Source organism: Caretta caretta, chromosome 1 (assembly GCF_965140235.1).
Source record: "Caretta caretta isolate rCarCar2 chromosome 1, rCarCar1.hap1, whole genome shotgun sequence".
NCBI lineage: Eukaryota > Metazoa > Chordata > Testudines > Cheloniidae > Caretta > Caretta caretta.
The window spans coordinates 252257174-252284176 of NC_134206.1; the positions used below are offsets into that span (position 1 = coordinate 252257174).

Consider the following 27003-nt stretch of genomic DNA (forward strand, 5'->3'; position numbering starts at 1 on the left):
TTTTGGCTTTTCTTATTACGTTTTTACATTTAATTTGGCAGTGTTTATGCTCCTTTCTATTTACCTCACTAGGATTTGACTTCCACTTTTTAAAAGATGCCTTTTTATCTCTCATTGCTTCTTTTACATGGTTGTTAAGCCACGGTGGCTCTTCTTTAGTTCTTTTACTGTATTTTTTAATTTGGGGTATACATTTAAGTTTAGCCTCTATTATGGTGTCTTTGAAAAGTGTCCATGCAGCTTGCAGGGATTTCACTCTAGTCACTGTACCTTTTAATTTCTGTTTAACTAACCTCCTCATTTTTGCATTGTTCCCCTTTCTGAAATTAAATGCCACAGTGTTGGGCTGTTGGGGTATTCTTCCCACCACAGGAATGTTAAATGTTATTATATTATGGTCACTATTTCGAAGCGGTCCTGTTATAGTTACCTCTTGGACCAGATCCTGCGCTGCACTCAGGACTAGATCGAGAGTTGTGGGTTCTCTCTCCCCTTGTGGGTTCCTGTACCAGCTCCTTCAAGAAGCAGTCATTTAAAGCATTGAGAAATTTTGTCTCTGCATTTCGTCCTGAGGTGACATGTACCCAGTCAATATGGGGATAATTGAAATTCCCCACTATTATTGAGTTTTTCATTTTGATAGCCTCTCTAATCTCCCTTTAGCATTTATCGTCACTATCACTGTCCTGGTCAGGTGATCGATAATAGATCCCTACTGTTATATTCTTATTAGAGCATGGAATTACTATCCATAGAGATTCTATGGAACATGTGGATTCATTTAAGATTTTTATTTCATTTGATTCTACATTTTCTTTCACATATAGTGCCACCCCTCCTCCCCCACTTCACAACCTGTTCTGTCCTTCCGATATATTTTGTACCCCGGAGTGATTGTGTCCCGTTGATTGTCCTCACTCCACCAGGTTTCTGTGATGCCTATTATATCCTCCTTTAACATGAGGCACTCTAGTTCACCCATCTTATTATTTAGACTTCTAACATTTGTGTACAAGCACTTTAAAAACGTGTCACTGTTTATTTGTCTGCCCTTTTCTGATGTGTCAGATTCTTTATGTGAATGTTCCTCGTCTGATCTGGCCCATACTTTATCCTCTTCCATCCCCTCTTCCTGACTAAAATCTTGATGCTGGCTGCATGGTTGTCAACATTCTCTGCTCTCTAAAATCCAAATTGTAATGGGACTGAAATGACCCTGTTTCCTAAATTGTCCCAAAGTAATTTATGGGGGCAACTGGGGAAGATAGTATTGAGGAGACCCCTTCAGAATAGCATCTGAAAATAATACATGTAGAACTTACTACTTTTTAGTCCCCATTCCCACTCCCATCACAGTAGAATTAGAGAAGATGTAATTCAGTGCATAGTGGTTTTAAGTGAATTTTGTAAATGTATGTGTAATTTCACCAAAGAAAATGAAAAAGGATAATATAATTGCATGGTAAATGAAAATAAATGTTTTGGGGTGTTTTTTTTCTTTCTGTTTTTAGGTGCAGCTACAATGTACATCAGATATTTAATAATAGAGAAGCAAAACGAATCATCACATTTTATGAATCCTTCATGTAACTTAATTACATTATGTATTGGATTGCTGGGCTGTATTGGAATGGGCATTGTTGCAAATTTTCAGGTATGGTCCAATTTTAATCACAAATCTAATTTTAAAAGTTTTAACCATAAAAATTATAGATTTAAATGGTTAATGCTGTATTTATGGATCAGTAAATTAACATGAAAAACAATGTTTTACTTCCATCTTGTTCCACTAGTCTTTCAAAGGAAATATTTGGTTCCTAACTCTCTTAAGGCCACGTCTACACTAGAAACTTTTGCCTGTATAGCAGTATCGGTTAAGGGTGTGATTTTTTTGGTGACATTTCTATTCCTTCAAAAGCTCTAGTGTAGACATAGTTATACTGGCATAAAAGTGCTTTTACCTGTTTAGCTTATTCTACTATTCTAATATCAGGACTGCTTTGCTGATATAAGTTACACCAGGTAGGTTTGCTGGTCTAGATATACTGGCAAAACCTTCTTGAGTACAGGATAGGCCTTATTCACAGGTAAAGACAGGGTGTAAATAGCACCAGTCTGCAAGTTATCACTCTAGTGAAACAAGTGATCTGTTAAGCCTTTCAGGTTTAGAGTGGAGGGCAAAACAAATTAGGTCTTCTCTACCCTAGCTTTATTGGCAAACCCTCCTATTGTAGGTTCAGCATATACCAACAAAAGCTGGGACTGCTTATATGCTTAAAGTTAAGCACAGGTGATAGTACCTTCCTTTTTTGAATGAGGATGGACTTAAGCATGTGTTTACATGCTTTGCTGAGTCAGGATGCATAGGAACATAGAAGACCATGCAGTTTAGAAGGATATGTGAAGGTAGATGTGACCTAGAGCACAGAAATTTTGCAACTGTAAGAAGTAGTGGGTTGTGAGCTAGGCTGAAATTTGTGTGTGTTTGTGTGTACGTGCAACTTGCATCTTCCTGCTGCCTGAGAAAGTAAGTCTTATTCTAAGAACACTTGAGTGGAAATATTTTGTTTTTATGTCCCAAGCCATTATAGTTTATACTGTAAAAATTGTAAGCAAATGACTAAGATAATTTACTAATCCTATGTCTTTGTCCACTTCTCTTTCTTTTAAAAAGAAAACAGCACACTTCCTGAGCTTAAAGATACTTGACCACATTGGGTAATTAGTGTTCTCATAGAGCAACAGAACACACACCATCCATTTAGAGACCAAGTAAAAGTATATTTTGTTCAGCTAGTCAGCTTTTTACCCATCAACTGATGTCATGCAGGATGCAGCAGACTCCAATTTGGGCTACAAACTCAGGTTTTATTATGCTCTCCAGGCTGGTAGACAGTGGGGACGTTGTAGAGGTGAGGGCAAAGTCTGTACCTATTTTTGGAGTGCTGACTAGCAGGGAGGAAGACTGGCTGTTCTACTAAGAGAACTTGGAATCATAGAATATCAGGGTTGGAAGGGACCTCAGGAGGTCATCTAGTCCAACCCCCTGCTCAAAGCAGGACCAATCCCCAACTAAATCATCCCAGCCAGGGCTTTGTCAAGCCTGACCTTAAAATCCTCTAAGGAAGGAGATTCCACCACCTCCCTAGGTAACCCATTCCAGGGCTTCACCACCCTCCTAGTGAAAAAGTTTTTCCTACTATCCAACCTAAACTGCCCCGCCCCCCACTGCAACTTGAGACCATTACTCCTCATTCTGTCATCTGGTACCTCTGAGAACAGTCTAGATCCATCCTCTTTGGAACCCCCTTTCAGGTAGTTGAAAGCAGCTATCAAATCCCTCCTCATTCTTCTCTTCTGCAGACTAAATAATCCCACTTCCCTCAGCCTCTCCTCATAAGTCATGTGTTCCAGCCCCCTAATAATTTTTGTTGCCCTTCACTGGACTCTTTCCAATTTTTCCACATCCTTCTTGTAGTGTGGGGCCCAAAACTGGACACAGTACTCTAGATGAGGCCTCACCAATGCCGAATAGAGGGGAATGATCATGTCCCTCGATCTGCTGACAATGCTCCTACTTATACAGCCCAAAATGCCATTAGCCTTCTTGGCAACAAGGGCACACTGTTGACTCATATCCAGCTTCTCGTCCACTGTAACCCCTAGGTCCTTTTCTGCAGAACTGCTGCCTAGCCACTTGGTCCCTAGTCTGTAGCAGTGCATGGGATTCTTCCATCCTAAGTGCAGGACTCTGCACTTGTCCTTGTTGAACCTCATCAGAACTCTTTTGACCCAATCCTCTAATTTGTCTAGGTCCCTCTGTATCCTATCCCTACCTTCCACCATATCTACCACTCCTCCCAGTTTAGTGTCATCTGCAAACTTGCTGAGGGTGCAATCCATGCCATCCTCCAGATAGGTAATGAAGATATTGAATAAAACCAGCCCCAGGACTGACCCTTGGGGCACTCTGCTTGATACTGGCTGCCAACTAGACATGGAGCCATTGATCACAACCTGTTGAGCCTGATGATCTAGCCAGCTTTCTATCCACCTTATAGTCCATTCATCCCGCCCATACTTCTTTAACTACTGGCAAGAATACTGTGGGAGACCCTATCAAAAGCTTTGCTACAGTCAAGGAATAACACATCCACTGCTTTCCCCTCATCCACAGAGCCAGTTATCTCATCATAGAAGGCAATTAGGTTAGTCAGGCATGACTTGCCCTTGGTGAATCCATGCTGACTGTTCCTGATCACTTTCCTCTCCTCTAAGTGCTTCAGAACTGATTCCCTGAGGACTTGCTCCATGATTTTTCCAGGGACTGAGGTGAAGCTCACTGGCCTATAGTTCCCAAGATCCTCCTCCTTTCCTTTTTTAAAGATGGGCACTTTTCCCAGTCATCCGTGACCTCCCCCGATCACCATGAGTTTTCAAAGATAATGGCCAATGGCTCTGCTATCACATCAGCCAACTCCTTTAGCACCCTCGGATGCAGTGCATCCAGTTCCATGGACTTGTGCTCGTCCAGCTTTTCTAAATAGCCCTGAACCACTTCTTTCTCCACAGAGGGCTGGTCACCTCCTCCCCATGCTGTGCTACCCAGTGCAGTAGTCTGGGAGCTGACCTTGTTAGTGAAGACAGAGACGACAAAAAGCATTGAGTACATTAGCTTTTTCCACATCCTCTGTCACTAGGTTGCCTCCCTCATTCAGTAAGGGGCCCACGCTTTCCTTGACCACCTTCTTGTTACTAACATACCTGAAGAAACCCTTCTTGTTACTCTTAACATCCCTTGCTAGCTGCAACTCCAAGTGTGATTTTCACTCCTGCATGCCTGAGCAATATTTTGGGCCCAATGGACACTTTGAGGTTCTAATATCCCTTACCTCCTTATATGCGTCCCATGCTTGCTTTCTGTATTGTCCTGCTTCACCTCTCTCAATACCATTACTCCTCAAACATTTTAACTACAAATATTTTTGAGGTATCTTGAACCAGAAATAGTCCCTCCCTTTGCTACTGCCCACTTGCTGGTAGCACTCTTCATGCTCCTAAGATGCCAGGTCTGCTCCTGGTGGTCCCCTCCTTCTCTTTGTCTCAGTACATGCTGCGGAGACAGAGCAGAGAGCAAGAACCACCAGACCAGACAAAAGAAGTGTTACGGGAGCAGAATAGGCAATATCAGTGTAACATCAAGAGCTCCCAATACTGCAATGAAGAGAAAAAAGTAAGATAGGAAGCAGAATGACATGAATGTGCAGTTGGAAATCTTGCAAAACAGAAGGTCTAGAAATATTTTATTTAAAAAAATACAATAATAAACTTCTCCTAGCCCTGGTCCTTGACCAGAGATCAGAAAGAAAAATTTTGATCTCTGCCCATTATCTCCTTTTTTTATTTTAACTTTCTCTCTCCAACTCTTTTTTGTTCTTTCTTTAAAAGATTCTTAATAAGGTTTTGGGATCTTGTCAGAAAGCATAAGATGAGTTCTCACTGATTCTGACATTCCTTATTTTACTATTTGGACTGCAATACAAACCAACTAAAGTCAGGGCCCCATTGTGCTTCATGCTGTACAAACACATAATAAGGTACAGGTCCCTGCCTCAAACAGCTTACAGTCTGAAGAGACAGGCAAAGGAAGTATCATCCCCATTTTGCAGACAAGAGAAAAGAGATATTAAGTGGTTTTATCAAAGGTCTCACAGGAAATCTGTTGGAGTGCTGGGAATTGAACCCTGATCTTCTGGGACCCATGCCACTATCTTAATCACAAGACTGTTACACCTCTCTGAGAGTTACTTCTTAATTAGATGAAAATGAGACAAATGAGCAAAGTCTCATTATTGCCTCACTCTCATTCTCTGTGCTGGATGAGGAAAGGAATACACAGAATTGCATGGGAACTCTTCTGAAAGTAACTGATGTAAAAAACATCTATATTCCACCATTTTTCCCAATTCCTTTCTAGCTTGAGAGAAGCATTCTACACCACAGTATAAACTCCTGCTAGAGTTGCAAAAGGCCATCCAAACCAAGTGTTTTGCAATTATTGCAAAGTTCCTGTGTTACTGCTTCTGCAAACCTAGTAGAAAATCAGTTGATTATGTCCCTTGAGGGGAAAAAACTGTGGGATGTTATGAAGTATTTCTTTAATCTTCCCTGGGATGTCATGTAGCCTGCTGTACTTTATCAATAATTTACCAAAAGCCAGAGCCAAACAGTATGTTTAAATAATTTACAGCATTTTGCAAAGTTTGTTACCAGCTTTGATTTCACCTCTGAAATCTGGATATTTGAACTTTCATTTATTATTATGACTATCCTCGTATAGTAAAGTTCATTCTTAGTAGAATTAATCTGTTTCAAGCCATTTACTGTGTATAGAATACATTAATAATTCATTGTTTGCCAGTTTCCTCCTGTTACTTAATGTGATTACATATACTGTAGGTTTTTATATACTGAGAGTAGAAGATTTCGCATTTGGAGTGGAGGAAACCATTTTAATGAGGCACCAAGAGAGAAACATGTTTTTTGTTGGAATGGAGAGGCTATAGTCCCATCTTTTTGTTCTGCCATGTTTGTTATGTGACTTTCTGATAACAAACTCAGTCATATATTGTTAGGCCACAATATAGGCACATTTTGTTTTGTACACAGTATTGTGCGTGTATAGTAACCTAACAATGTACAATTGTGTATAGGGAAGGAACAGAGAAGAACAGTAATAGGCAACCAGAGAGAGCTGAGGAGAGAAGAGAGATAAGGCCTGTGAGTTAGCAAATCCATGGATGGTTTCAAAAACTGAGGAATACAGTTTTGCAAGTATTAAACGTTGGATGTTTCAGGCTAAAAAGTCTCCAGTGCAGTGTCCAGCTCTGTTAGTATTACCTTCAGGCAATATTTTGTAACAAAAGATTTACACGCTATAGAAATTAAATCATATAAATCATGCTTTGGATCTTAAAATAATCCCTGTTATTGATTTGTTCTATCGGTAGCAAACAAAAAACAATTTTGGCATAAAACTCAGAGAGGGAGCCCAGTCACATCATTAATTTTGATTCTCATTTGATCTTGCCTGTTTTACCTTCTCATCTCTTAATGAGGGCTGTCAAACGATTAAAAAAATTAGTCACGATTAATTGCAGTTTCACTTGCACTGTTAAATAATAATGGAATACCAATTTAAATGTATTATAAATATTTTTGGATGTTTCCTACATTTTCAAATATACTGATTTCAGTTACAACACAGAATACAAAGTGCACAGTGCTCACTTTATATTATTTTTATTGCAAATATTTGCACTGTGAAAAAGATAAACAAAGAAATAGTATTTTTTCAATTCACCTGATACAAGTACTGTAGTGCAATCTCTTTGTTGTGAAAGTGCAACTTACAAACGTAGGATTTTTTTTTTAACATAACTGCACTCAAAAACAAAACAATGTAAAACTTTAGAGCCTATTAGTCAAAGCATGAAGGAGCATATGAACATTTAGCATATCTGGCATGTAACTATCTGGCAATGTTGGCTGTAACAGTATCAGGCGACTTTGTAAATCAGAAACAGGCAGCATTATCTCCTGTAAATTAAACAAACTTGTTTGTCTTAGTGATTGGCTGAACAAGAAGAAGGACTGAGTGGACTTACATGAGGTAAATTGAAAAATACTATTTATTTTATCTTTTTTACAGTGCAAATTTTTGTAATAAAAATAATATAAAGTAAGCACTGTAAACTTTGTATTCTGAGTTGTAACTGAAATCAATATATTTGAAAATGTAGAAAAACATCCAAAAATATTTATAATAAACTTAAATTGGTATTCTATTATTGTTTAACACTGTGATTAAAACTTCAATTAATCACGACTATTTTTTAGATCTAGTTAAATTGTTTTGCGTTAATAGCATGCATTAACTGCAATTAATCGACAGTCCTACTCTTAATTTATCTTATCTCTTCTGTTTATTTATATTGTATTTTGGGTACAGCCTGCATGAAAGACATGACAAAATAAGGACCCAATCCTTCAAATTTCTGAGTACCCTGAACTGTCATAGATGGTGATGGGAACTGGGGGTTCTCAATACCTTGGGTCCTACAGTTGTATGGTATAGTAAGTGAACTGAACAGTTATTTTTATTATTAACAATAGTACTTGGCTCTTACATAGCACTTATCTGTAGATCTAATAAAGCTTTATGAAAATATGTATCATCCCCATTTTACTAACGGGGAAACCGAGGCACAGAGCGGTTATGTGATTTCCTTAAAGTCAGAAAATCAGCCGCAAAGCTGGAATTAGAACCCAGCTCTCTTGACTACCCAGTGCAGTTCCCTAACCAGTAGATCATACTGTACCATTAACTCACTTAGAAAGTTCACGTATGGTGGTGGTTTGTTTTTCTCTAAACCCTCATTTTTCCCTAGTTAGAGAAATAAGTCAACATGTAAAATGCTATAGTAGGGCTGAATGAGACTGGCGGGAGGCGGGGACTTCATTCTTTCTCTCTCCAAAACAAGTTGCTACATGTTTTGTGAAAACACTTCAATTTCACACATGCTGTGAATTTTATAATTTGCTTTTATCTATACAAATCTTGTGAGCTCGGTTGTAAATTTTTAATCAGTAAAATTAGTTGTAAGGAAAGTTTTTTGGTCATTTTGGTACTGGGGAAGGCAGGGTGGAAAGTATAATTTTAATGGTTTCAGAGTAGCAGCTGTGTTAGTCTGTATCCGCAAAAAGAAAAGGAGTACTTGTGGCACCTTAGAGACTAACAAATTTATTTGAGCATAAGCTTTCGTGAGCTACAGCTCACTTCATTGGATTCATGCAGTGGAAAATACAGTGGGGAGATTTTATATACACAGAGAACATGAAACAATGGATGTTACCATACACATTGTAATGAGAGTGATCAGGTAAGGTGAGCTATTACCAGCAGGAGAGAAAAAAACCCTTTTGTAGTGATAATCAAGGTGGGCCATTTCCAGCAGTTGACAAGAATGTGTGAGGAACAGTGTCCGGGGTGGAGGGGGAAATAAACATGGGGAAATAGTTTTACTTTGTGTAATGACACATCCACTCCCAGTCTTTATTCAAGCCTAATGTAATGATGTCCAGTTTGCAAATTAATTCCAATTCAGCAGTCTCTCGTTGGAGTCTGTTTCTGAAGTTTTTTTGTTGAAGAATTGCCACTTTTAGGTCTGTAATCGAGTGACCAGAGAGATTGACATGTTCTCCGACTGGTTTTTGAATGTTATAATTCTTGACGTCTGATTTGTGTCCATTTATTCTTTTATGTAGAGACTGTCTGGTTTAGCCAATGTACATGGCAGAGGGGCATTCTGGCACATGTTGGCATATATCACATTGGTAGATGTGCAGGTGAACGAGCCTCTGATAGTGTGGCTGATGTGATTAGGCCCTATGATGGTGTCCCCTGAATAGATATGTGGACACAGTTGGCAACAGGCTTTGTTGCAAGGATAGGTTCCTGGGTTAGTGTTTTTGTTGTGTGGTTGCTGGTGAGTATTTGCTTCAGGTTGGGGGGTTGTCTGTAGGCAAGGACTGGCCTGTCTCCCAAGATCTGTGAGAGTGATGGGTCGTCCTTCAGGATAGGTTGTAGATCCTTGATGATGCGTTGGAGAGGTTTTAGTTGGGGGCTGAAGGTGATGGCTGGTGGCGTTCTGTTATTTTCTTTGTTGGGCCTGTCCTGTAGTAGGTAACTTCTCGGTACTCTTCTGGCTCTGTCAATCTGTTTCTTCTCTTCAGCAGGTGGGTACTGTAGTTGTAAGAATGCTTGATAGAGATCTTGTAGATGTTTGTCTCTGTCTGAGGGGTTGGAGCAAATGCGGTTGTATTGTAGAGCTTGGCTGTAGACAATGGATCGTGTGGTGTGGTCTGGATGAAAGCTGGAGGCATGTAGGTAAGTATAGCAGTCAGTAGGTTTCCGGTATAGGGTGGTGTTTATGTGACCATCGCTTATTAGCACTGTAGTGTCCAGGAACTGGATCTCTTGTGTGCTTAAATAAATAAATTTGTTAGTCCCTAAGGTGCCACAAGAACTCCTTTTCTTTTTATAATTTTAATGGTATTGCTCCTGAATGCTCAGCAAAACAGCCAGAAAGTGTGGGCGGAAGATAACTAGCAATGTCTCCTAAAAGCAAAAGAACTTCTGTGAAGGTGAACAGAGGTGATTCAGGTGTTTTGTTCTCTATTTTTAATCATACATTATTTTAAAATACAGAAGTGAAATACAATTGGTGGGATCGTGTTAAGAAGCGACTGACTATTAAAGGAGAAACTCCTCAGAACGTGATGAGTTAGGCAAATTTTCTGAGCCCTTTTTAGCATGTATGGAGGTGACGATGAAAGGCAGAGACGGTCCAAGAAATAAGTTAGAAAAGAAGAGAACAGTGGTGCTGGTAACAACACTCGTAGTTAAGCTTGCTTTTCAATTCAAAACTTTCAATTTTGAGACTCTGTTTTCATATATAGAAAGCATGGTGGGGAAAAGGAAAATTTAGATACCACAGTACTGAACATAGTATAAAAATCTAAACAGAATAAAACACAATGGGGGGGGCGGGGAGAAGGGGTGAAGTAAAAGGGGGGAAGCAGATGTTGAAGACAACAACAAAGTAAAATTACACCATCATAGGAAAGGAAAAGGAGAGAAAGGTGGCTTCATGCCGGGAAGGGAAAGAAGATATAACAAAAGCAAGGAAGACATGTTCTATTAATGCTGCTTTGCATTGCTCTGGTGGCAGAAACCAGCTTAAAAGCTGGTTTAACTAGCTATGAGAAGATTTCTCTGGCACAGAGGTGATATAGACCTGGCATAGTTTAACATATGCGGTTTATACATTTAGACAATCCAGGAAGTTCTTTTGACTGGCCATATACTTTATTTTACTGTAGGTTTCACTTCCAGATATATTTCAGAGTGAAAGAATCTTCAATAACCTGGATATCACAACATAAATAAAGATGGCTGATGACATGGAAAGGGGAAGGAGCTCAGGGGGTTGATAGAGGGATATGGAGATTTACACTTCAAAGTCACTGGTTTGGACTGCTGCACACCACCCTCCCCCCAGCTTTTATATTGCACACTGTCTGACTGACCATCTGAGAGTGGGGTATTTGAAGTGACCTGCCAGTTCTAGTCTCTTACCAGCAGTGAGGAAAAACACCACCAAAACATTTCATTGACAGTTGCAGCAGAAAAACTAAGGACTGGCTAGGTATAGAGAATATGAACTTATCACTCCTCAAACCAGTCCCTCAAATATAAAATGAAGACATGTTGGCAGATAGCATAGGCAATCTTGCATCATCTGTGTGGTACCTCTTTTCTGGGAAAAGCACTCAGTTTGCCAGTGCCTTCAAGCTGGCATCTTTCACAATCACTAAATTGTTCAGGTGGTATTTGGGATTTAGCTGGAACTGGTGGAGATGGCAGTGTTGTCTGAGTTCTTTTCTCTGGCCTGGTTCAGGTCAGATATTTCTCAGGATGATGAAGGCCTAATGTCCCAGGAAGTGGTGGGGCAGCAGCCAAGATGGTGAAGCTCATCTCAGTACCCAAATTTCCCTCCCCAAAGTCTCTTTAAGGACCCAAAAAGGGAGTGATGGATGGAATAGCTAGTCTCCTCATTTTTTCTCCACCAATTAGGCCTAATTTCCAACACACCAGTTTTGGTTAATTGATTTCTGGTCCTCTATTCCTCTTGTTTACTATTTAACATGGTCCTTGAGTTATATCAGTCAATCTTTTGTTCATACAAATTCAATCTGTCTCGCTTTTGCTCCTTTTCCCTTCAACAACTGTTGTTTATAGGTTATTGACACATTCCTTAACCTTTCCCTCACCTACCACAGCAGAGCTCGCAATTAGGACAGATCTGTAGGCCCAATTTTTACAGCCAGTTTCTAGGCACTACTGTAATATGAATAATAACAGATAATCCCTCTGCTGATTCTTTTTCCAGGAGTTATCTGTTCCCAGCGTCCATGATGGAGGAGCTCTTGTGGCTTTTGGCTCTGGTGTTGTTTACATTACACTTCAGTCTGTCATCTCTTTCAAGTCATGTCCACAATGGAACAGTCACTGTACATGTTATATAAGGATAGCCATCTCTATCGTGTCATGCATAGCTGTTATTCCCAGTATCCTTTTTGTGTATCACATTGTTGTATCTTTACATGCAAATGTTCTTCCTCTGACATTAAACCACTTCTAAAGTAAGATAAATGCCAGGCTACTGCTTATATTGCAGATGGAGCACCATGTTTAGCAAGTTGGCATTGTAAGAAGCATGAATGGCAATTACTGGATATTTCTAGAAGCTACACCTCAGTTGTCAGTAGCGTACTTAAGTCTTATGCCCTTGTTTCCTACTTTTTTTTTTTTTTTTTTTGGTTGGGCGGTAGGGAAGAAAGCAAAGGGGATTCTATTCTAAGAGACAGCTAGTGAATGTAAATACAACACACAGTGCACCACTCATGTATAAGAGTTAACCCTATAATAACCAGCCACCAACACACTACATACAGGCCAAACTACCCTGTAAGAAACAAAGAGGGCAGGTGGGAGCCTATCTATATTTGGCCCTCTGACTGAAGAGGCAAGCAGCCATCCTTCTAGCCTGTACTGTCTCCTCCTGGATAAACTATCTAGCCATCTTTGGAGTGTTAGCTAGAGGAACTAAATACTGAAATGCATAAGTTCCCATTATGTAGGCACTTTCTGTCTCAATTTCCTCATTGAGTTCCCAAAAATAATCCACACAGTCTTTCTGTCCACTAACTTCCCTGCTTGGAATCTGCCTTTATTAACAAAACAATCCTCAACTTGAAGTTCCAACATAAAGGGCTCCCAGCTCTCTTTAGCTAGAGTCCTTCCACAGACCTCTGTCTTCCTTGTCCAACTCTGTGACTCCAAGAAATCAGCATGCAACCTCCCTCTGCTACTGTCCTGGCCCTCCCTTGCTTTCTCAGGGTCTTACTCCCAGGCTGCTTCTCTGGAGCCCTCAGCTTCTGTTTAGACCTTTCTTCAGAGCCTGCCACAGTAAGCCAACTTACTCCCTCTGGTTCCCTTTTGCCAAACAGTTCTCTGCCCTTTATGAGGCTCACATGTTTCATCTGCCCCCAATCAATCCTGCCCCCTGTGGCTAGGATATAGTTAATTAGCATACAGAGGTGTGATTGAACAGGGTTGGCTAGCCTCAGGCCTCCTGGCCCTGAAATAGGCAGACCACCTTCCCATCAGAGTATGTGCAATAATTTACTCCTGGAGGAATTTATGTGCCAACAAATTAAAAATTCTGTGCAGAATACTTTAAAATTCTGCAAATTTTATTTGTCAAAATAACACTACCTAATCACACCAGTTTCAATTAGTTTGGTAATTTATTTCAAAATACCTGTTAGCAAATATGTCTGTAACAGTACAGAGACGCACAAAAAATTCCCCCAGGAGTAGAGAGTTAAAGAACTCCCTATGACAACCCAGTTCCTGTTTCTCTTCCTCCTCCCAGAGCCTAGCTGGGGGGGCTAGACACCCACAACCCCTCTACCCCCAGAGCCCACCTGTGGGAGCCCCCCAGCCCAGATATCCCCCAGAGCCCAGCCATGCCCCCCCTTGCCCAGATACTCAAACACCACCACACCAAAGCCCAGCCATGGGCCCCCCCCCGCAGCCCAGACACCCATCCTTCTACCCCTCCCCCAGCCCAGACACCCGCCCCCACTACCCTCGGAGCCCAGAGAGAGAAAAAGCCTGATGCTGGGTCACAGGCTTGTGTGGAGTTTCCTGCACACCACTGTCTCCTTCCCTCAAGGCATGTGGGGAACTGCAGCTGCTGGGAACCCTCTAGTTCCCTTCCCCACCCCCTGGCAGTGTCTTCTATGTGCTAGCTGGGCTCTGGTGGGTCCAGCGGCTCCCAGTAGCAGCCAGCAGCATTGCAGACAATTTCTATGGGGGAAAGGAAATTCTGTGAGCACAACATTAATTTCTGCAAAATTCTGCATTGCCCAGAGGCACAGAATTCCCCCAGGAGTAGCAACAGCATGCAGTAATTGAAGTTATACAAATGTTTCAGAAGGCAGACTATGACCTAAGGTGCTCACATTCACAGCTTCTCCAGCTCACAATGGTGAATATTGTTAGCTCAACACAGGAATATGATGGTTGTTGTCAAGTATACTTCTTAAATTTGCAGCTTCTCTCACTCATGGTGGTGAATGTTCATAATGCAACTCATGACTGACCCACATCACTATGCTGGATAATACCAAGTATATGTATGTACTTGTCTTCTTGCTTCAACCTGTTTCTTTCAACTGTTTTATATTTTAAATATTTGTAATAGCTTTGTGTATGTGAAGAGGTCAGAAATACTAGTTTGTAAATCTGGTAAGAAATCCTGCTCTGGGAAAACGGAAGTTTATTTTATTATGCTGCCTGGCCATGTAACATGGAAACTAAAAACAGACCAAAGATGACAAATAATATTCACTTATTTCATAATCTGTATAATTGCTGACTGTTTTGTGATCCTGCTGGGCTTGTGACAGCTGCAGTGTTAGTGAGAGAAGGAACTCTGCTGTGAAGTTCCTGTTGAAAAAACGTTTTTCTTGTATATAAAATATATATTTTATACATATAAAACAAATTACATTTTACTTAAAGAAAAGTTATGATCACTTGTGCGCCAACTACTCTATTGGTGCATTCAACCTAATTGACAGGACAGTGTTCTTGTATAAACTCGTTACTATGAGCTGCTAGATATGAGTCACAGCATCCAAGCCTCTGGAAGAGAAATCACCTCTGTTGATCATTGTTTTAATCATAGAATCATAGAATATCAGGGTTGGAAGGGACCCCAAAAGGTCATCTAGTCCAACCCCCTGCTCGAAGCAGGACCAATTCCCAGTTAAATCATCCCAGCCAGGGCTTTGTCAAGCCTGACCTTAAAAACCTCTAAGGAAGGAGATTCTACCACCTTCCTAGGTAACGCATTCCAGTGTTTCACCACCCTCCTAGTGAAAAAGTTTTTCCTAATATCCAATCTAAACCCCTCCCACTGCAACTTGAGACCATTACTCCTCGTTCTGTCATCTGCTACCATTGAGAACAGTCTAGAGCCATCCTCTTTGGAACCCCCTTTCAGGTAGTTGAAAGCAGCTATCAAATCCCCCCTCATTCTTCACTTCTGCAGGCTAAACAATCCCAGCTCCCTCAGCCTCTCCTCATCAGTCATGTGTTCCTAATCATTCCTAGACCCCTAATCATTTTTGTTGCCCTTCGCTGGACTCTCTCCAATTTATCCACATCCTTCTTGTAGTGTGGGGCCCAAAACTGGACACAGTACTCCAGATGAGGCCTCACCAATGTCGAATAGAGGGGAACGATCACGTCCCTCGATCTGCTCGCTATGCCCCTACTTATACATCCCAAAATGCCATTGGCCTTCTTGGCAACAAGGGCACACTGCTGACTCATATCCAGCTTCTCGTCCACTGTCACCCCTAGGTCCTTTTCCGCAGAACTGCTGCCTAGCCATTCGGTCCCTAGTCTGTAGCGGTGCATTGGATTCTTCCATCCTAAGTGCAGGACCCTGCACTTATCCTTATTGAACGTCATCAGATTTCTTTTGGCCCAATCCTCCAATTTGTCTAGGTCCTTCTGTATCCTCTCCCTCCCCTCCAGCGTATCTACCACTCCTCCCAGTTTAGTATCATCCGCAAATTTGCTGAGAGTGCAATCCACACCATCCTCCAGATCATTTATGAAGATATTGAACAAAACCGGCCCCAGGACCGACCCTTGGGGCACTCCACTTGATACCGGCTGCCAACTAGACATGGAGCCATTGATTACTACCCATTGAGCCCGACAATCTAGCCAGCTTTCTACCCACCTTATAGTGCATTCATCCAGCCCATACTTCCTTAACTTGCTGACAATACTACTGTGGGAGACCGTGTCAAAAGCTTTGCTAAAGTCAAGAAACAATACATCCACTGCTTTCCCTTCATCCACAGAACCAGTAATCTCATCATAAAAGGCGATTAGATTAGTCAGGCATGACCTTCCCTTGGTGAATCCATGCTGGCTGTTCCTGATCACTTTCCTCTCATGCAAGTGCTTCAGGATTGATTCTTTGAGGACCTGCTCCATGATTTTTCCAGGGACTGAGGTGAGGCTGACTGGCCTGTAGTTCCCAGGATCCTCCTTCTTCCCTTTTTTAAAGATTGGCACTACATTAGCCTTTTTCCAGTCATCCGGGACTTCCCCGGTTCGCCACGAGTTTTCAAAGATAATGGCCAATGGCTCTGCAATCACAGCCGCCAATTCCTTCAGCACTCTCGGATGCAACTCGTCCGGCCCCATGGACTTGTGCACGTCCAGCTTTTCTAAATAGTCCCTAACCACCTCTATCTCCACAGAGGGCTGGCCATCTCTTCCCCATTTTGTGATGCCTTCTGGTTCAGATGAGTAAACTAATGAACAGGACTACTACTCATTGACAGGTTTCAGAGTGGTAGCCATGTTACTCTGTATCAGCAAAAACAATTAGGAGTCCTTGTGGCACCTTATAGACTAACATTTATTTGGGCATAAGCTTTTGTGGGCTAAAACCCACTTCTTCAGAGGCATGGAGTGAAAAATACAGAAAGCAGTATATATATTACAGCACATGAAAAGATGGGAGTTGCCTTACCAAGTGGGGGGTCAGTGCTAACGAGGCCAATTCAATTAAGGTGGAAATGGCCTATTTTCAACAGTGGCCTATTCTCAATAGTGACAAGCTCACGCCTTCTTGTTAACTGTTGAGAATAGGCCACTTCCACCTTAATTGAATTGGCCTCATTAGCACTGAGTGAAACCATTAAACTTCAGGCTAGAAAATGTTTGGGGGGATTTTTTTTTCATTACAATGCTAACACCACCCTTATCACAGGACTAGGTTCCCTCTTGCCACATATAGCCCTAGAAACCAAAAGTTGATCAAAGGTTGGTCATGAGGATCCTACTCTAGCCCTTCATTTTGGCACCCACAATTTCCCTTTTATACTGAACTAGATGGCCTCGGTGGTCATTCTTTGGCTGCGAGACTTGGTGAACTTCCTTCTTAGAGGCTAACCAGAGTGTCACTCCACAGATTAGGGACCTGCACCAAACCCCACTGAAGTCAATGAGAATCATTCTATTGACTTCAATTGGCTTTGGATTGGACCATAAATGACAAGCAGCGTTCACACAAATGATTACACATCTTAGCCATACAGCCAGGGTCTACTCTTGGTTTCTTCTCCTGTCCATAAGAATGCCTCATCTCACCCTCCTCCTTTGCAAAGACCCCTAATCTTATTTATTCAGAGTATCTTTTGTGTTGATCACTATAAGACGCTTTGTGGGAATATACTATGTTTGCTTGGCTTTTTAATATTCTGTTTTTATACTGCAGTGTAACTTGTTGTTTGGTGTCTTCAGTCTTAGAGAATGGGAACAGGGGATGCATTATAAATAGAAATATTTTCACTATTATTCATTAAGCAATTTTTATGATTTCCTTTACATTTTTCCCAGTGATTGCATGTGCATCATTAATTTCCATAACAAAAATTGACTGGATTCCAGGTGAAAAGGTAAACCCTTAGTAGGTAACCAATTTAATCCTGCAGTCTATTAGCTTGGGTATGCGATGCTATGTACTTTTAGGCACATGTAAGGACAAGAGCACAAGGAATTTAAATAGTGTATGACGATAAACAAGATGTCAAGCCTCTGGCATTTCCCTATTTAGGGAAAAAACAGTTAACAGCTGGGCTTCCTAAAATTAGTGATTGGGAAACCTCAAAAGAGTTGGATTTTCATTTTAAGTAAGCGCCCAAAGTTCCAGACAATCTGATTATGCAAAATTGAGTGAGAAATCTTGTGATAAAACCTCCCTAGAAGTGAGTTGTTCAGCACTTTTACTTCCTTATGCAACCACATCCTCAAAAAATGAAATAAATAAAATAATCAATCTAATCTTCAACCCTCAGGAATATCTTGGTTTGAATTATGGATGACTGTTTAGCTCCGGTCTTTATTTTACTGTACTTTTTCAGCATCTCTAATTAAATCCTTGCCACTGATTAAGCATTTAGGGTCAGATCCAAAGCCTGTTGCAGTCAATAGCAGTCTTTCCATTAACTTAAATGGCTTGTGGATCAGGATCTTAGAGCACTTGTGGTGATGATTGGGAAGGATCTCAAAATTGGATTTGTGGACAAGCTATACCACAGGAGGGAGTACTTTCTCTACAAATGAAGTAAAAGAATGCAGTGCCTGCATCTTGTTACTAAAGTTTATAAGGGTAAGCTGGGCAACATGCTTAGACAAAACAGTGGAAAAGCAGCTGAGAAGATGAATCTTCACAAGTTAGATATTTTTAATAATGTCAAGCTCCTGTGTTTATTGTGTTATGGAATGGGGTCCTTTTATTGAAACATTTGGCATATTTCAGAAAAAAACCCTTTCATTCTATTTGTGCCCCATTACAAGACAGCTTCTAGCACACCTCTTTTACAAAACACTCTGGGTGCAGGCACAGTACATGTGATAAGGATGGCCATCACTAAAATGTCATGCTTTTGCTTGAGGCCTAGCTCTACTGACTTCTGTGGCTTTGAATGAATGACTTGAATTTGGGCCATTGTCTCCATCACATTTAACATTTAATAGGAATGATTATGGCCAAAGTGAACTTATTTTTATATCCTTCTACTGAGGTATTTTTTCCCTACAGTTTATTAACTTTATTATGCAATACATATTATTTAATGGTAGAGTATGCAAAGCCTGTAGCAGGGGTGGCCAAACTTACTGACTTTCTGAGCCAAATATGATAATCTTCAGACGTTTGACAGCCAGGCATGCCTCATTCAGCTTGTGGCTTCAGCCCTGTAGAATACGCCTGCTGGGGCTCAGGGCTTCAGCCCTGCACGGCATGCCTGCCGGGACTTGGGGCTTCAGTCCCAGTCCTGCGGAAGCCCCGAGTTTGGCAGGCGTCTCCTGTGAGGCTGAAGCCCGAAGACCCACCTCCCTGCAGGGCAGGAGACCTGAGCTCCCTCTTCCCCACTCTGGTAGATAGAGAATGCAGGGGGTTGGGGTGGGGGCAAAAAGGGGGCTCTAAGAGCTGCACTTTAACTGTAAAAGAGCCGCATGCAGCTCGCAAGCCACGGTTTGGCCACTCCTGGCGTATAGGATATTTAGTACTCTGCGAAAGCTTAAACCTGTATTAGCTTTCAGGAAACAAAGCACTGGGCAGATCTTCTGAGAATCAGTCTGGATCAGATATTTGCTGAAATATAGGTGTTTGGGAACGGGGAAGGAAAAGAGAATTTTTTTTTCTTTGCTAATTTTTAAATTTTGGTTTTTAAATAAATAGAGAGATATTGATCTCACTGGAAATGGAGTGACTTTATTATATATAAAGTTCACTTCTCTTCATGAAGGTGCAATAACTTAAAATGTTCTGGAAACATATAATTTATTGCACAATTTATAAACTTAATACTGTCAATTAAATGTGTTTATTTTTACTGGCTGTGTGTTACATATGAAGTCACTAGTTTTGTTATGCTTTTCACTATTTCATAATGGTACAAGTGATGTATACATGCGATATATGGAATATTGGATACATTTTCCTTTCTTCACTCTTACAGTACTTTTAAAGGAGCTAGTCCTGCAAATTTCTGAGAGTCCTCAACTCCTGCTGAAGTTGACTGGTGTCGTGGGCTCTCAGCATCTTACAGGAAGCATTCAGCACCCTAGTCCAAATAATAAACATCCTAGAATAAAAACATGTGAGCATTGAATACAGGAGTTTGTTTTTGCTGCCGATGACATCCTCAGAGTTTTCAAACAGAACTAGTTACATGCCACAAATAGACAAATAAGAGTAGAAGGGACGTTTTACCCAAGCAGCTGTTATCCACCTTGGAAAGACGTGGAATGTATGAATATCACGCTAAATGTTTTTCTCTACCCAAACATAAAGGAAAGGGCAATTCCAAAAACTTAAGCAAGACCAGCCATTTACAGGTTTGATATTTCTCTACATGTACATTAATGAGAATTTCTATTTTTGTTTGATTTGCCATTTCTGTCTACCATTCCGTGTTAATTTTGTTTTAGTGTTTTATATGGAAGTGTGTTTTGTTTCTCATTTCCATCAGGATTATACTTACCATTTTGTGAGTGCAATCTGCGAATGGACAGTGGCCTTTAGTTTTATCATCTTCTTCTTAACCTTCATTAGAGATTTTCAGGTTGGTATTTATAAGCCTAAGCAGTAGTTTAAAAGGACTATCAATGATATAGTGATAGGTACTATAGAAATTAATAATTTTTAACCTAAGCTAGAAAGGTTAAAGGTATTCACACATACAGATTTTATAACACACAGAGCTCGTTTCTGGTTTCCACCAGGAACATTTTTACTTTAATTATATAATTATTCAAAATCCAGTGCTGGTGCCAGATCCTGAGCCAATCAATTATCTGGTAAATTGATTAGATAAATTGATAACTTTACTCATGTGCTTAAGTGTTTGCAGGATCAGACCCTGTAAATAGTACGGTGCACGTGTATAACATGGCACCAAAATAAGTGAAGTAACTCACTTTGACTTGGGTTTTGTTTATTTTTTAAAACATTCTTTGTTTTTAAGAGGGATTTTATGTAAAAATTCACTTCATTTCAATCAGACTCCCCCTTTTTTTTAAAAGTTGTTCACTTTGATTTATACTGTCCAATAATTTGTGGAAGGATGTACTTGTCATTCTTTTCCCCTTTTTAACATAAAATACTTTTACAAATATTAAGTGAAAACCATCTAGTGTGGAGAGATTGCACATTGATAGAACTGAGCTGATGGTTTAGTATTGAGCCTCTTGCATACTTATTGCCAGACCACCAACTGTATATCTGTTCTCTGAAAATAGCATATGTGCATAATGCATTCCTAGACACAGCACACTACTTGCTCTCTCTGCCACCAGCAGGACTCTCATATCATGGCCAGACAATGGAACAGTCAAATAAACACAGGGCTGGGTAATATCTTTTCCCTTCCAAAATTCCAAACGCTCTCATCATGTTCTACCTTTTGCCAAAACATCCCAATGCAGTCGCTGTGGTCCCTAGTATTGCACAGCACAATACTATGTAATTAATTTATGTTAAAGTGATCTTATTTTTCCTATAGGGAGTTACCTTAAGGATATCAACAGAAATGCATGAAGACTTCTGAAAATAGAGAAATTATATTTTTATCAATGAACATTGTAGGGTTTTTTTTAATTAAAGAAAATGTTGCAGTGAAACAAGGGATTTCAGTGCTGATATGACATGAAGCCACTGCATCAACTCTGCAATCTGCAAAATCCTATCCAAGGAGACCTTTTTAATACTAACATTTCTAAATGTATTTTCCCCCTGAATGGGCTCTTTACTCTGCATCCTTGCAATATTTTATAATTTTTAATACTGTTTGATAATTTAAAAAAGGTACCAAAAGGTGACCTGTAAAAGCACTTTCAAATTCTGTTACAGTGTAAAACAGAAGCTCCTCAACTTTTCACTTTAGAGAAATGGTTTTTCCATTAATAGTAGTCTGATTAATGGCAGTAGTCTTAAACTAAAAAGGAAAATACGGTTTGCATATTATTTGCAAAGTGTCAAGAAAGTGAACAAAATTAAATCAGTTTAATTTTAATTAGCACGTTAGATTGTGCTTTTCTCCCACATTCCGAATATTTTTTTGTCAAGGTCTATGTCCTGTTAAGTTGCAAGACACTGGGTGGGAGGAAGATGGTGTTGTGAGCAGACATGGGTAACTTTGTTCCAAGGCCTACAGTTTTATGGTTTACTGGATTTCAGTACTTATAGTGTCAAGCTAATGGGTACATTATAAATATCCTAGATGGAAGTCTGGACTGTTAATATTGCTTGAAAAAATGTTTTCTGCTCATCAGTTTCTTCTTCCCTGTAGAAGGCTAAAAGCTTATTTTAATGGTGGCTACGAGGTAGCTTAAAGCTGAAGAATGTAATGGGAAGGAAAGGGATAATAAAATATTACTTTTCAGAAACAGTCAGAGGGAAGTTGGATGCTTTGAGACCTTAATGCTGTTTGACTAGCATGGGCAAAGGTCTTCCAGCATACCTTTCTAACCAATGACAGCAGAAGGCAAGCCTACCCTTGAGTCATCAAAAAGAGAACTGCAGAGGGAGGAGGGGAGCCACTTATAGTTATATAAAGGAACTGAATATCATTACTGGAGGGCATCTAAGATTGAGATAGGCCATGGGACATGCTGCTAAATATTTTTTACTATAAATCTTTTTATACCTTGTTTTTTTAAAGAAACTATTACTGCATTTGAAGAGTCTGGGGTGGAAGTTTGCTATAATAATTGAAGAGTCTGCCATATTACAACTAACCAGGACCTAGCATTTGCTAGTAGCTGGAGGCAGAAATATTCTTCATGCACTACAGAGAAAAGACAAAATTTCATTAACTCCATACAGGGTACTAACCACTGAGCTATCAGGCTAGTTCAGCAAAAATTGTACTTTCCAGGGCATATCACAGTCATTTGCAGAAATACTGGTAATTGTCATTAGGGGTTAATTTTATATTAAATATCATGTACACTATCAGTGAAGAGTGATGTCTAAGACTTGCCAGCTGCTAATGCACCCTTTGATATGTATATTAAACTTAAAGCCAAATTCTGCTGAGTCTCCATTTTTTATTAACTTGGAAAAAAACCCGACAAAGTTTCCTTTTAAGATTCCCCACAGCCAAAATAGTGTGACTTTTTTCTGCTTGACAGCACTGGCGGCTTTGCTATCTTTAGTGTTCTGTTTGCCTTAAATTTGAAAGTGTAACCATGACGCCTCCTGTTGAAAACCTAATCCAGACAATAAATGCAAGAGATGTGCCTGGCTGATTAAAGAATGTGTGTCCTATGGGGAAAGAAGACACAATGTTATATAGCATTTATTTTGATACCTCACAAGGATGTAGGACTCACAATAACTTCAAGGAAAGGGGAACTTCAAAAGAAAGGAAAAACAGGATTTAGAAACCTGGGAAAAGTTAGGAAATTTGCATTCATAGACTCAGTATGAAGCACAATGAAGAATATTTCATTAGCATGACAAAAGTAATGTTAGCCACATGTGGGATGCTTATCCTGTATTTTCAGTCATAGAATCTTGGCACCAAACACATGCCAAGCCAAGATACGGAACCATAAGGAGGAAACACCACTTGCATGATTAAATGGCAATGCACACAAGTTTATTCTGGCCAAATAACAGAAATTCAGCACAAATAATACATTAAACCAAAAATGTGGTAAATTAAATAAGAAGAAAGCTGAACAGCAACTAGCGAAAGACACATTCCCTGTCTCCCTGAGAGTCCACTCTGCCAGCCCATTTTTACATCTGAGCCAGAATTTCCCCCTTGCTTAAGGAGCTGCATCCAACAAGAAGAGTGCTGCATATGTAACGCCAACAGACTCCGGTCCTCAGCGGGCAGGATCAAGCGGGGGGGCGGGAGGGTGATTGGCCCTGCTTTGAGCAGGGGGTTAGACTAGATGACCTCCTGAGCTAAGTGCATGAGCTAAAAGCCAGCTGGCTGTTAGCTAAGGCTGTAGAGCAGACTCATTTTATCTCTCTAAGTGGTCTCCATGCCACTAGATGGGGGGCACCACCACACCCAGAAGGTGTGTGGGTTACACATACTCAGTCCTCTGCACAGTCCCAGGCAACACATTCCATTGATATGTTTTCCCCCTTGATATGCTTGATGGCACACCCTACTGTATCTGATAACTATTGCAAAGTTTTACTTTGTATGACAAAATAATTATTCCCAATAAAATAAGATTTACACTTGGGAATCTCACTAGATTAATTAGCATGATGGACTGGATATAATTTCAGCTGACAATATGCAGTTCTTATACAGCTAAGACAGAGACATAAAGACATGAAATGTAGGAACTGAAATCCTTTAAGTGAAAGAGTCTTGCCCTGGAACAACTAACACACAGTTTCCTCCAACACTGTCTTGGACGGTATTTGGTGTGTCAACTCTGGGACTGACTAGCTGGGTGTTAAGTCCACTGAAATGGTGGTAAAAATACATTCCAATTTCAATGGCCCTTCTTAATCAACAAAGCAATTTCATTTCAAGGGATCTCTTTGGAAAGTATTCCTAATCAAGCAGAGAACAAGCATGCAGGTAATTAACACAGGGCTTGATTGTAAGTTTACAATCTGCCCTATGTGAGGGACAAACCATAGCGGTGACAACACAAGGGCAAACCAAGAAGGGAAACTGACTGAGTCACAATTCCTGCCCTGTTTTCCCCTTTGCTCCAGGGAAAGTAATCTACTGCGAGTTTATACCAATGAATTATACTGCTCAGCTGTGCTGCCCACCTGCGTGGGGTGGAGGGGAAAGTAGCAAAATAGCAGCCCCCGAAAGGCTGTTCCCTTCTACACCCCTGTACAGTGACCCATGATGTGGGTAGCCTGTACAGGAGAGTAAAGGGGAACTTGCACCCTGTCATGAAGACAGGCCACAAAGCTGCCCATAAAGTAAGACAAGGTGGATGAGGTAATAGCTTGTGAATCCTCAAAAGCTGGCCTCTTTCACCAACAGAAACAGCTACAACAACACTGCAAACAACCTAATAAGTAAAACACACACTTGATACACTCCATAACAATCTTGTATGCTTTCTGACATGCATCAGTGTTAAGGGGACATTTGATTAAATTGAAAGGAGACCAACTGAAATCTGATAAAAGGAAATACTGGGGACCAGCAGGAAGCTGAACAAAGATGGCTGCCTGAAGCCTACGCTATTCAGGAATAGTGAAGTAATCTGCCTCCATTGACTCCTTAAACCTACTAAATACTCCAAGAAAGCAAAACACATGGTAGCAGAGAATGGACCCTCCAAAAAAATCCCAAAGTTTTAAAAATCTACCTCACTAAGAAGAGTGTTTCAGGCTCACACTGGAGAGGCCCTTTTGATTCTAAGTGAAAACATGGCAGCCAAAACAGGCAGGAATGACAAGGCTAAAGAAAATTAACTGGCCACCAAAATGAACCTCAGGGAATTGATCTCTGCACTTAAGACCATGATGTCCATAAGTATAGCAGTAAAGATGGAAGTTACTGATATAGAGGATCAAGTAACTGTGCTATAACCTGGCCTAGGAGAAACAAGTGAGAGAGACAGATGCAGAGCTGCATGTGAGCACCGCTGGAGCAGAGAAAGAGCGATGCAGCTTAAATTAGATGAAATAGAAACTAGAGCAAGTAGAAACAACATTAGAATTAAGGGGTTGCCTGAAAATGCTGAAGAAGGAAATCCAGTCTTGTACGTAAAAACTCTGATAGCGGAGTTGCTAAAGCTGAACTGTCTGGTAAAGGTGAAAGTGGCCAGAGCACATACGGCACTATTCTCTCTATTGGGCTTCATAACAGACTCAAAGATCTGATTATCAGAAGAATGATTTAATATTGAAAGAAGCTAGAGGTTATTTAGATCTCATATTCAAATACCTTCAGCTACAATTTTTCAAAGAGCTTTCTACTCTAACTTTAAAAAAAAGAAGAGAGATGGGGAAATTACAGCTGCACTCAGGAAGGCAGATATCCACTACAGATGTGGATTCCCATTTAAGCTCCCATTCAGCTTCCAAATAACTATTATACAGTAAGACACTTAAAACGAGGGAAAACTACACTCCAGTTATTTGGGATAGAAATCCAAATCTCAGGCACACAAGCAGATACTCTAGAGGTAGAAGCTAATGATAAACTGCTAGAAAAATCATGGCAGATGGTGAAACCCAGGAAAAGGAGAGTAGGAAAAGAAAAGACAGAGAACATACTGGCAACAGCAGAGTGAAGCGGAGGGTCAGATATCTGAGGATTAACTTGAAAATTAACCAGAAGGGACTTCTTGAAAGTCATCAAAAAACAATAATTGGGGATAAATATTGGTGAAATTGCTTTGAAAGAGGAGATTGTATACACATAGATGGACATATCCAGTCATTAGAAAGTATTGGGGTATGATTTGTAGCCAAATATTACAAACTGTTGGTTATGTATTACCAAATAATCCACTGGTAGTCCTCCTGGGGCTCCCAAATGGAAATGTTCACACTCAAAGAAATGAAAAGTTAATCTCTTATTAGCTAGTAACTGCTAGACACTGATAGCCACTCACTGGCAAAAGAAAAATAGTCCAAAACTAAAGGAATAGTTCTAGAAAATAGGGGAGACTGTTTTTATAAAAAAAAAAATCAATGCATCAATTACTTATGCATCAAAATAGAGGCAAAATAAATACTTAGATGACGTTTGGTTATGATTTATTCAGTACTCAAAGTACATTCATCTTAAAAAAAATAAGCACCACCTGTCCAATATTTTTGAATATTAACATGTTATAGATATGCCAATTTGATGACTATGAGTAGAGTCAGTAGTTTCACTCCATTTGATAAAATTAATCACAAACAACATGTCCTGGATGGTAGAAAAAGGATCCCTCTGTAATATGACAACACCCAATTAAATAGATTTGATTATTATATTACTGCAAAATATTTGTCTAACCAAAAAAACCAACAACTTACAGTTATAATGATTGTTTTGTTTTTAATATTTACATGGCAGTGTTTTGTAAATCTGTTAAAACTTCCTAAATAGTTATACAAAGGAGATACTTTTTCATGCAATGCACAATTGTAGGAATTCAGTGTCACAGGATGTCATCGAGGACAAGAATTTAGCAAGAATTATAGATGGTAAAGACATTTATATGGATAACCAATATAGAGATTTATAAAAAAGTTAATACAAAAAGATTGGGAG

General features: G+C 40.1%; 1 protein-coding gene across 3 annotated transcripts in view; it reads left to right on the forward strand.

The window, feature by feature from the left end:
* Positions 1-22824, forward strand: part of DRAM1 (DNA damage regulated autophagy modulator 1) — a 37845-nt gene extending 15021 nt beyond the window's left edge. For 2 of the 3 annotated variants that reach the window (XM_048831307.2, XM_048831317.2), the window contains exons 3-7: positions 1512-1654; positions 12015-12192; positions 17624-17682; positions 20263-20355; positions 21295-22824. In XM_048831307.2, coding sequence (XP_048687264.1) covers positions 1512-1654; positions 12015-12192; positions 17624-17682; positions 20263-20355; positions 21295-21339 — 518 coding nt within the window. In that variant the 3' untranslated portion in view covers positions 21340-22824. Of the gene's footprint in view, positions 1-1511; positions 1655-12014; positions 12193-17623; positions 17694-20262; positions 20356-21294 lie in introns of those variants that run through there. The other variant, XM_075123129.1, reaches the window with a different exon arrangement.
* Positions 22825-27003: the final 4179 nt, after the last annotated feature.